This window comes from Diuraphis noxia, unplaced genomic scaffold (assembly GCF_037042655.1).
Source record: "Diuraphis noxia isolate RWA-SAM2 unplaced genomic scaffold, SU_Dnox_SAM2 contig0002, whole genome shotgun sequence".
Taxonomy (NCBI): Eukaryota; Metazoa; Arthropoda; class Insecta; order Hemiptera; family Aphididae; genus Diuraphis; species Diuraphis noxia.
In genome coordinates this window covers 11003503-11015333 of record NW_028301712.1, presented here as the reverse complement: position 1 = coordinate 11015333, position 11831 = coordinate 11003503, and the positions used below count along the sequence as shown (strand labels likewise).

Here is an 11831-nt window from a genome sequence, read left to right as displayed (position 1 = left end):
TTATTCAGTCTTTGTTCTGGTTCTGTACGTTGTCGACGTACGGTCCAGCAGTTCATTCTCAGTTTTCTTCTAAACGATTACCTTTATTCCTTAATCCCAACATACAAATATAATAGTATTGAATTCTTATTTACACACTCGCTTAAAAAAATATATTTGCCCATTACTCAGTATTATTATAATGCCATTTATATCGAAGGATTGGCGATCTCCAGGGGAAGTATGGGTGAAAACAGAAGAAGGATGGGAAAAAAAGAAAATCCTGGAATGCTGCAATTTTTTACTAGGACAACAAGACAATTTATTGACCAGGTAAAAATTGGCAATTTCTTATTTCTTTACGAAAGCTTAAATATAGGTATGCACCTTAAGGTACAAATGGTTATATTATATAGGTCGCTAATTAAATTTCCAAAAAAATTATGCAATAAAAATATAGAAATAATTGCATTATAAGACTAAATTAAGTTGCTACCTTTTTATTTTTTTTTAATTTCGAAACCTACCTCGGGAATAACTTTTGTATTACTTCCATTGTTTTATATGAATTCAAATTTACAAAAGTTTCTTATACAGCTTTAATTATACTACTTAAATTGTTCGAATCATGTTGCTGGGGCTGCTGCTAATTTTTTTCAAATCATTAATATCATTTATATTTTATTTATGTTATTTATCTACTTATTATTAATTACTAATTAGCTGTATAATGTTATTTTAATACGAAATCCAGTATTTACTACAGGTATACTATTTTTCAGATATTCTGTTTCTGACCATTCTGATGAAGAGAAGACTGATGATATTGATAACTGGTAAGAAAATTGATTTTACCTACAATAAAAATATTCATTCATATATCTATGTCTTAAATATTTAATGGGTAAGAACTAGATATAATATATTATTATTTGTTCGAATTATACCCTCGCACACCTTCAAATCATTATTTAATTTGTGCTTATCAGCTTATCTCATATGATTACTAATCATCTTAAGGAATTTTTTTTATGTAACAACCATTTTTATGGTTATATTGGGTATGTAGGTATAATTAAAAATAACACACGGCTATTATTTATTAATTTAATTTTTTTTTAGAATAATATAATATTTGATAAATTGATTTTAGTATTAAAAAATAAATAAATCGATCTGAATATTAGCAATAACCACTATCGGATTTTATCTTATATATAGGTACTCAAAAGTCAAAAAGGATTGTTCACTTGATGCCTAACAAAATTCATAGTAAGATAATTTTCGTAAAATTTTAAGCAAAAACTTTTTCATAGGAAGCACAAAAAGTAGATTATTAGGGTTAATACACCCCTAATCCCCTTAAGTACGCCGATTTTTTAATGTGTAATATATCTGTAACCAAATTTATAATATATCTTTGAGACACTTTTTATGGGATGGTAGGGTGTGCTTCACACCCCCTTGCAATTGTTATCAATAATAGACCGAGGTGTTAATCGATAGACCAAAGGGCCTTGGAATTAACTAATAAGGCATTAAGGATTACACATTAAATTTTTATTTTACAAATTATAAATTGTATTATTATATATTGTATCACTGAATCAGTGTAATATAATATTAGGTATATTTATTGACCTTATCAGTTATCACCCAGTTTCGACCTAGTTTGACTAATTTCTTTTTTCAATCTGATATTCTGATTCATACACAAACAGTTTGCATGTATTAAGTATTTAAGTTTTACTTTGTTATCTTATAGGTATAACCAGTGCTCGACTTGACAAGATTAAAGTAGGGGGACTCTGTTAACTTTAAAAAAAGAGCGTCCCCACCACTTGTTAAACGTTACAAAGCCACACCCCCCTAATACACCTTTTAAATCGTTGGGAAATATTTATAAATTATTAAATTAAAAAAAAAAAAAACTATGTAAATATATTATACTGTATATTATATTTTTAACTTATAATATAAAGTATAATAAACTCAAAAACAATTGAAACAAAACAAAAAAAAAACTATTTATTTAGGTTTGCTTATTTATATATGTTATCATTTATTCACGTACATTTTGAGAAAAATTAAAAATTCAGAATGATTGCAATGATGGCATGATTTAGCGTCTCTTACGTTCCCCTTAAAAATAAAAGTAGGGGTACGCTGAAATTTCTGAATAATTAGTCCCACAGCCCCCCCCCCCCCCCATCAAGTCGAGCACTGGGTATAACTGTATAAATATGTGTATACATTTATTTTTAATTTAGATAAGAATATTTTTTAATAAAATCGTAGAATTTTTACGCGGCCTGCGTTATCATTTATTTTTAAAAATGAAAGACAAATGAGAATTCTAACACAAACTAGGTTTTGACAAAATATATTTTTTTGTTTACTTAACGCAAAAACGATATATCTGAGATATTTATATTGACCAAATGTTTATATTATAATTTTCTATACTATATGGTATATAATTTTTAAAATATTATGACTTATTTTGAGCCATTTATAGACATTTTACATTTTAGTTTTAGATTTCTATAAACATCACTACATCAGGTCAGAAAGCTGATACCTAACCCAACCATATAGTTATGAATTATGATTGTAAATATGAACAAAATGCGTTTAGAAACCTAAAATTTATGAATGCTAGTTGTTTTTTTCCATATATGTCGATAAAAATTTTAAACGAATATGTATAAATATAAAAAAATATTGTTTATATAATTATATAAATATAGTGAACTGCTCACTCATTCAGTCGGTCATTTTTCGATTTTCGAAATGGTACTCGAAATAAAAGCGGTGAAAGGAGAAAAAACGTACGATTTCACGATTTTATAATATTAAATAATTACGGACGTCGTTTGCTACCAAAAATATTGCTTCAAATGAAAAATTACAAGAGATCTTTTTTATTGTATTTTGGATTTTGTTCCTTGAGGTTTAAAGCTCGGAAAATTTTAGCCATTTTTGAGCTATTTATATAGACATTTTAATTTTGGGAGTTTTTTTGTTGTAATTTGGTTAAAAAGATTCGTAAAAACTTTAAATTTGGGTTGTTTACTTATATTAGCCGTACGCCCTTCCTAGATATGATAAATTTTTCAAAACATTTGAGTGACTTTTTTCTTTTTAAATCTAAGATTTGAAAATTTTTAATAATCTATAATAATATATCATCTTAGACAGATAAACCGTCTCCGCTCAGAATCGTTTTTCGTATACGATGATATAATATCATTGGATTCAAATTTAATTCCTACCGTACCTACTGTACAGCAGAGTGACATCCACGACTTACCCGATCTTTTATATTGAAACCAAAAAAATGTACATGTACAATTTTTTTGTTGATATTTGAAGTTTTGTATATACTTGCATAGATTGTTTATTTCTAATAAAAAAAAAAAAAAACAAAAAACAAAGATATTTGAAGTTGAAATTTGGATGACTAGGTTTAAATGAAGTGAATAGTAATTATTGTGTTGTAATTCATTTTTATTATTCATGGGTACTTGAAAATTTAACGTTATTATATTTTATACACACAATGGCATTTATAATTATTGGAACTTCTTGCCTTAAAATGACACACAAATTAAAAAAAAGAACGAATTTTTTATTCTCATCATCGAAAATATTGAATTTATAAAAGTTAATACCTTTACGAGTTCAATAAAAAATAAAATATATGCTAAATAATATACTGTATTAATGTACTAAAGGATTTTTTTAGTAGCGAAATGTTCTATTTTCTAAGTGGTTTTAAATAGCCAACTAAACAACTATTACATACACTATAATATGTAAAAGCGATAAGTAGGACTTAAGTAATCAACTTAAATATAAATTACCCTAACACAATTGAAAATAATGCCATAAGCCAGTTTGAGTGGTCTCAAACTCAAAATACCAGCGGGCCATAAATACGAGTATTTATACATCAAAGGTTTACAGTCAAAACATATTTTCGTAGACTTTTTTTATTATTATAATATAATAGCGATACACCAATGGTCACAAGTCACCTAATGTGATTATTTTAAGCACATTTCGATTAATAGCCTACGAATGATTAACATTATTTTATAAGTAATTAGAAATTACTATTACTATCAAGTGATGTAAATATAAAATATCATAAATGTCAAATAATACTAGTTTTAAAAATGTTCAAATAAAAACCAAATTTTTTATGGTATAAAAATAATAATAGTGAATATTAAATTTTTTATACTATTGCGGCCTGCGGGCCACGCCGAAAGAGTTCGATGGCATGTGATTGTGGTCCAGTGTGAGACAAGTAGGTGTTACAAACATTACGATACTACTGCGTTTAGAATCCATTTCTGAGATGTCCACACCTCATCTACACGGCGCATATAGTAAGACAATTACTTTTATGTTTTATATATGGGTGATCAGGATTTAATTCTGATTGCAATGAATTTTTGATTTTAAAACGATTTTTATTCGAAAATTGCTAGGATTTTGATAGTACCTGACAATTACCTTAGTACACTTTTTATTGGGTTTTTTCGCTAAAATTAAAATTCAATATTTCAAATCACGTAAATTTTGATATTTTTTATACCTTTAAGGAGTATTTGGGCCGTAAAAACTTTCTTTTTAAATAAGAAAAACATTTTTTATCATAAGACGTAAGTTATTAAACAAAAGATTTTTGAAAATTATGATGTATCTAAAACAATATCCAATATTTTTCTGAAAAATTAAAATATATAAGAATAATAATTAGGTAAATAAATATTTTTATAAAATTATAAAATCCATATAATAGGTTTAAAATGTATTGTATTTATTATACTTTTATAATTGTAACAGATTATAAAATGTTAAATTAATGTTAAATACTATATAATTTCGACTCATAAATGCTAACATATATCTTCCTTAACTGATATTACTATCATAGTCCAACGTATCGTATTATTATTCTTAATACAAAAAGTTGAAAATTTGCTCGTTTGAATTTCAATTTTGATACATGAATATTTTCACAGAAGTTATATCTGTCTTCTCCTTAGCACTATTTCAATATTTAGATTTAATTTTGTCTTTATTAATATGGTTATAATTTTATCTAATACTGTCTTTAAGCCAAAAAACAAATGTTATATGCATAAATAAATAATGATTGAAAAAAATTTAAGTGAGCATGTTTGATGGATCGTCATATGTCTATAAATTAATATAGGTACGCATATTATAAGAATAATCAAATAAGTTAAAGGTACGTATAAAATAAATAAATAGGTATTGTATATTGTATATAATATATAATATATTTATCTAGGTATTATTAATTATAAACAATATTGCCTACAGCTGTTTAAATATTAAAATATTATTGGATACAAAAATACAGCTAGTTATAACTTATTTTTGTTGTTATTGAAAGTAGCTGCCCCTATTTTTCACAAAAATTCGTACTACACATCTTTTAATGTACCTACCATGAAATAATACAGAACCCGTGGGGGGCTAAACAAATATAATTTTTTTTTAATGTGTATAATGTATTCTGTACTACCTATTACTATTTAGCAAGTAGTCTTATATATATTAGTATTTAGTAGGTACACACTTCTTGAATCCGTAGTGCACTTTCAATTTCGGATTACACACTTTGTGTTGGGGTTCACTAAAAAATAGGGCCTGGAAAGTAGGTATATCAATGTATTTTTAAATTTTTCACATAAATTATTTAATTAATGGATATGAATTTGAGGATCCAGGGTGGATAAAATTAATAAATTTAATTTAAAGCTTTAATGGGTAGACGAAGGGGTTGTGACTATTATAGAATTTTATTCTTTGCTATACTATAACTGCTGCACTGAGTATCTCATATTGGTATGGGGTATCCACTTTTTTTAAGTTTTTTAACAATATCTTTTAAATTAGGTATCATGATATATTTTTATTTTTTAGTGATTTCGGATAAGTATAAAACTATACACTTAAGTACTTCTATTTCTATAACTATCTAAGTAAGTACCTATAACCTATTCTACCTAGTGTTTCGTCATATAGGGAAATGTATGAAAAATATCGAAACAATTACTTGTTTCAGGCAAAACATTGACTATTTTTTGATAAACCAATCATCTTTACTCATCTATTCATGTGACATTTTTTTATGTGATGATTTATTATTGCTTTCAAAATTCAAATATTATAATGGCTTGTATATCGTCACATTGGAGTGATCCAAGCGAGACGAAATTATAGTATACTGCAGCAGTGCGCAACAGTCTCTAGCAATCTCTACCAAATAATTTTTTCGTTAAATGAAATTGGGTGAATTGAACTATTATCAAACTATTCAAACTAGAAGTTGAAAACTTAATCTGTGCTTTTTATATACGTTAGTTTAGGATATTTCAATTTATCTTCAATATGCGAGTTTATAAAAATACTTTATACATATACTCATAACTTGTATATAGATAAATTGAAATGTCATAAAAAACTAGCCTTAATAATGTATGTAATCAATTTTCTTAACTTTAAGTTTGTTAATCTATTCACTGTAGTTTTAAAGATAATACAAAATTAGTTTTGGTGATTTCAAATTGCGACCCATATGCAGTGTCGTATTAAATTTTTTTTTGGGGGGGAGGGGGGGGGTAACGTGAACTTTTGTTCCGAACGTCCAATTTGTGATCCATTTAGGGTTGTAATATTGTATCAACAAATATTAAAATAACCCGGAAAAAAGCTGAAGAAAAATTATTTATAGGTATGAGAATTTACCCAAACATCGGACAAACATATAGATAATTTATATTCAGCGTTTATAATCAGAGAGAGACAAGTAATAGTGCATGACATTTTTTTTAGAGATTTTAAAATCAAATAAGTTATATATTTACCTTATATGCCGGGTCGCATGAACAAATAATGATTCAATAGAGAGCTAAAAATGGTCCCTTAAATTTGATTTAGTGATGTAGGTATTGACAATGACACATGATTATTAGTTAATTTGATTTTAGTTGATGATTGAAATGTATTGATCGATTAACAATTTTTTTTTGCAACATGTCAATAATATTTTAACATCTTTAGTTGTTTCTATATTCTGTATGAAAAAATGTGTTTGCTAAAAAATAATATATAATGCACCATTAATACTACCTATATTCTTTTATAAATGTGTGTTAAATATTATATTATGTGCTCTTATAATATATATTATATTTTGCACCATTTAGTGATTTGAACTGATCCATCTCTTAAATACGTTCATAAATAGAATGGAAACAGTAGAGTGAAAACGAGAAGAGAAATAGGTACCTATGCGTAACGAATAAAATATACGTAACATACAAAACTTACCTGCCACAGAATTATACATTTAGTGTACACGCAAGTCCTTATAACACACATACAACATACAATAATGTTAGTTGTTATTATTTTTGTATTTCACATAGGTATTGAATCATATCATATAAGAGATTGTTCTTATTATGTAACTAACGGTTTGTAGGTAAAATAATTATTGTGTAAATTATTCATGTAATAGTTTTTTTTTTTAATATTTAAGATTTTAATCTAATTTAAATTACAATTATAATATACATATTTAGACATTATTTTTAATTTAAAGAAAATAAAAATCGAAATTTAACTAAAAAATTATCAAGTCAAATTGTTCTATTACGTATTTATTAATATATATATAATTTATACATTTTAAATTTTTAAAGACAGTGAATTTTATGACATGACTAACTACGATAGACAAATTCAGACACTATAAAATAGTTTATTTATACGTGAATTCGTATTTGATTTATAATAAATTTATGAAGTATAGTCATACACTATTACACTAATATTTTAGATTTAATATTTAAATACAAACTTATCAAACATTCAAATATTGTGTTCAAAGTGTTAGCAAATGTGTAGCTTACTAAAAGCGTAATACTTAATTTATATCCAAAAATAACTTCTGATACTTAGGTACAGTCTTTTAGCGGTTATACTTTTGATTTAAAGTATAATTGGCTAGATGCCATTTGTTGAACTATGGCGTTTTTTAGACGTAATAAAAATATTTGGATGACCTCCAAAAATTAAAAACATGTCCAGCTAGTATGCAAAGATTTGTTTTCGTATAAAATTAAATTATATTGTAAGAAGTTTTTGATTGTTGTTAGTGTAATCTGATTTTAAATTTAGAACAAAAGATGTAAATTTCCGCATTAAATAATATTTAATTTCAAAATTAAATTAAAATATTAGTACAACACAATCCTCTGAATACTATAGTACTATACAAAATATATTTAATTTCTTTTGTGTTAGTACTTATTTGGTTAGGTACTTACTTGTTAAAGATAAAAATTGTAAATACAGCGAATGAAAGTAATATATATTATTATAACAGTAATTGAATATTTGAATATTATTAGGTATTATTTGTAAAATGTTGTTAAATCTACATGGCTACATAGCCATAGCGATATGTTATTTTACAATTGACAATTTATTTGAAAATATATCACTCAATTTCGGTAGCTCATTTACACTATTACTATTTACTTTATTATTATTATTTTTTGTATAGATACAAATAATTTTTTTAATAATGTTTCTTTAGAATTATCTTTAATTTTGTAATGAATATATTGTAATACTTTTTAACTTTGAAATTCAAACCTTTACTTTAAGTACCTCTTTCTCAAGGTGTAGAACCCTTTATTTATACGTTTTACTAGTGGGTGTTTTGAGTGGTCTGGGCCCTGGGGTTCCAATATTTATTTGAGAATGAATAATAATTTATGAATTTTATTTTATAAATATAATAATATGTTTTTATACGATTCATTAAGAAGAATATAACACATTTTTTTTATCCAACAAAACAGACATTATAAAAATTACTAAATGAGTAAATGATATACCTACTTATTTTTGAATTATAATCGATGCAGCTAGATTTATAATTAGGTAATTATATTATTTAAAATCATTATTGAAGGGTATTTATAAGTTATTTAAATACTAGGCTTATTTATTGAATGTGATTATAATAAATTGTATTACCTATAAATTATAAAAAATGTTATATTAAATATCCACAATGGTCAATGGGCTTTTATATTGGTTCATCATTGTCATAGTTATTGCTATTTGACAGATTCAACTATTCTACAAGGGCACAAGGCTATTTTAATTGATTAATAAAAATTTTTATGACTGGTGTTAAAAATACACATATTTTTATTCTTAAGTATGTACCTATATGTTATTGTTGTTGTTATATTGGTGTATTGTGTTTTAGGAATGGAAATGATAGTTCTGAGGAAAAAGAAAACAAAATTAACCATTTCAAACGTCCCAGAACTAAATACTCTAGTGAAAGCCAGTGTAAGTGTTTATTATAGACAAGTAAATAATATATTATATGTATACATTAGAAATATATTTGATTATATTAAAATAGGTATTGTAGTAGGTACATAATTCTGAACATTTATTAATTATTAACTAGTAAGTAATTACTTAATGTAGATATTCATTTTTAATATTTCAGATACATAATAAAATAATATTAAATAATAAAAAAATAGATTCAAGCAATTTGACCTTAACCACGTGAGGTTATAATCACAAAGTAGAGTATTAAACTACTAAAGTGACTCATTGGGTGAATGGCCTAACCATAGTATTCATAGATTATTTTTTATTTTGTTTTCGTAAAAAAATATTAAATATAACATTACCTATGTAGGTATATTGCCAATTGCCATTGCCCAATAATATTATGTTAGCAAACCTAACAGCTTTGATGTATATTTTCAATTATTTATTTTAGTTGTTGCACATGTGTTGACAATTAGACAAAGACAGTTCTATCAACACTTCTAATCCCCATAAGATATAAATATAAACGTAGATATTAGGTAAGGTAGTAGGCACCTATCATTGTATAACAGAATCAGTAGTTAGTAGGTTTTCAATATTGGCTATTGATATCACCCGTGGTTATAGTGATGCATGTGAGCTATGTAGGGCCTTGGGCAGTGGTCTCAAACTCAAATCACCAACGGATTATATTTTTAGTTTTTACATTAAATGTTCACAGGAAAAACATTTTTTTTTTCTTTACTCATCTTAATACTAAATCCAAAATCAACAAAATATATTTAGATGTTGTATTATATAAAGATAACATTTTCAAAAAAATTAGAACTAAAATAATGAGTTTAGAATATAGACATTTAATTTGTGTTTAAATGTATGTTTAGATATGTAATATAATCATATGCACTTATACATTTATACTTAAGAGAAAGAAGAAATTCCCTTCTCAGAAATATTTCTCAGATAGAGTAAGAAAAGGGCAACAGGAAATATTTCATCTTTGCTATAAATTACGTAAATAATTTAGCATCTATATCATCTAAAGCTAGATGGAAAGGGCACAGCTCTTGGGAGGAGGCAGTCAAAAATATTTGGGACTTGGGTAGACATGTAGAATATCAATATTTATCTATGTATTATTTATTATTTCTAAAATTGTATTTTAGATGATGGTGTTATCCAGCCTCATTGCCACATTACAATAAAATGTACAAAAGAGGTAACAATGCATTACACAGTATATACCTACTGGAGTATAAATAATTAAGAACTTACCTAATTTACTTCATATTTCATTTATCTTATTTTTTTTAAATACTTCAAAATATTTTTTTTCATGTTTTGCATTTAAAATTATTGAATGTTTTAGATTGCAGGGTTTAATGGTTTAAGTGAGGCACTCAAACGATTAGACTTTCGTTCTGCTGTACATGATGTTCGTCGTTTTCACTATATTTGTAAACTTCTTGATCTCTTAGTTTCTCATAGACTAAATGCATTGTCTGGTTGTGCTCAAAGGGTTCTTTTTAATATAATTGAAGAAGTCGCTCACCAAGGTGAGAGTTTATTAAAAACTATTGTTTCTATGTAATTATGTTAAATAATGTAACTGCTTTTTAGTATCTCAAAGTCAACAAAACAAACATATGTTAGACCGCCTTTTAGGACAACTTCGTGAGGTTGTTGAATGTGCATGTTGGGGCAGACCATTGGGATCAACTATATTATGGGAACAACACTTGACTACTATTAATCGTATTCATGAAATAGCTGATCAAATAGAAATTCGTCAAGTAAAATTTATTTTTATGCTAATTTCAAAAATACGCTTATTATAAATGTTAAATTGTATTTTTAGCCTGGTGATGATGAAGAACCACAATTTGAACAACTTCCAGAGGAGTGTGTTCGTGAGGTATTGTTACGATTAGCTGATCATCGTGATCTGGAGCGTTCGGCTCATGCATGGGGAGTAATGGCACGTTTAGTGGATGAATTACGTATTTGGCGTGAGCTATGTCAGTTTCACTTTAGTCCACGTCAAATACAGTCTGTGATTGATAGCTCACCGAATACCAGTAAAGATTGGCAGCTAGTATACCACAAGTTAAGAAAGTAAGTTTATCATATTATAATATTATTTTTATTAATAATATTTCAAGTATTAAATTTATGTAAATACTAAAATATAAATTTAGGTGTTATGGATTACGAGAAGAATATGCTGAAATGATACAACTATGCCGAAATTGTCGATGTTTGTTCTGGCATAGTATTGGCCATCCATGTATTGCAGACACTGATCCTCATTTTATGGAAAAACTTGAGGATGTTGATAAAAATTCATTGTATGTACCCATACCACCGCAAACTTTCCTTAAATTTTTTTCGCTTTAAGATCTTAAATAAAGATAAAGTTTATTAATATTATGTAA

At 26.2% G+C, this 11831-nt stretch overlaps 1 protein-coding gene across 1 annotated transcript; it reads left to right on the top strand.

Moving 5' to 3' along the window:
- Window positions 1-11831, top strand: LOC107173507 (F-box only protein 32). The gene is made up of 8 exons (XM_015524071.2): window positions 1-312; window positions 762-815; window positions 9314-9399; window positions 10563-10615; window positions 10766-10952; window positions 11017-11189; window positions 11255-11511; window positions 11595-11831. The coding sequence occupies exons 1-8, from the start codon at window positions 182-184 to the stop codon at window positions 11791-11793; spliced, it is 1140 nt and encodes a 379-aa protein (XP_015379557.1). The 5' UTR covers window positions 1-181; the 3' UTR covers window positions 11794-11831.

What these genes read in the sequence shown, in the direction of transcription:
- LOC107173507 (XM_015524071.2), top strand. Translation starts at nt 182, where the DNA reads ATGCCATTTATATCGAAGGATTGGCGATCTCCAGGGGAAGTATGGGTG. An exon ending in CAAGACAATTTATTGACCAG is followed by an intron (nt 313 to 761) that starts GTAAAAATTGGC and finishes ACTATTTTTCAG; the next exon opens with ATATTCTGTTTCTGACCATT. An exon ending in ATACTCTAGTGAAAGCCAGT is followed by an intron (nt 9,400 to 10,562) that starts GTAAGTGTTTAT and finishes ATTGTATTTTAG; the next exon opens with ATGATGGTGTTATCCAGCCT.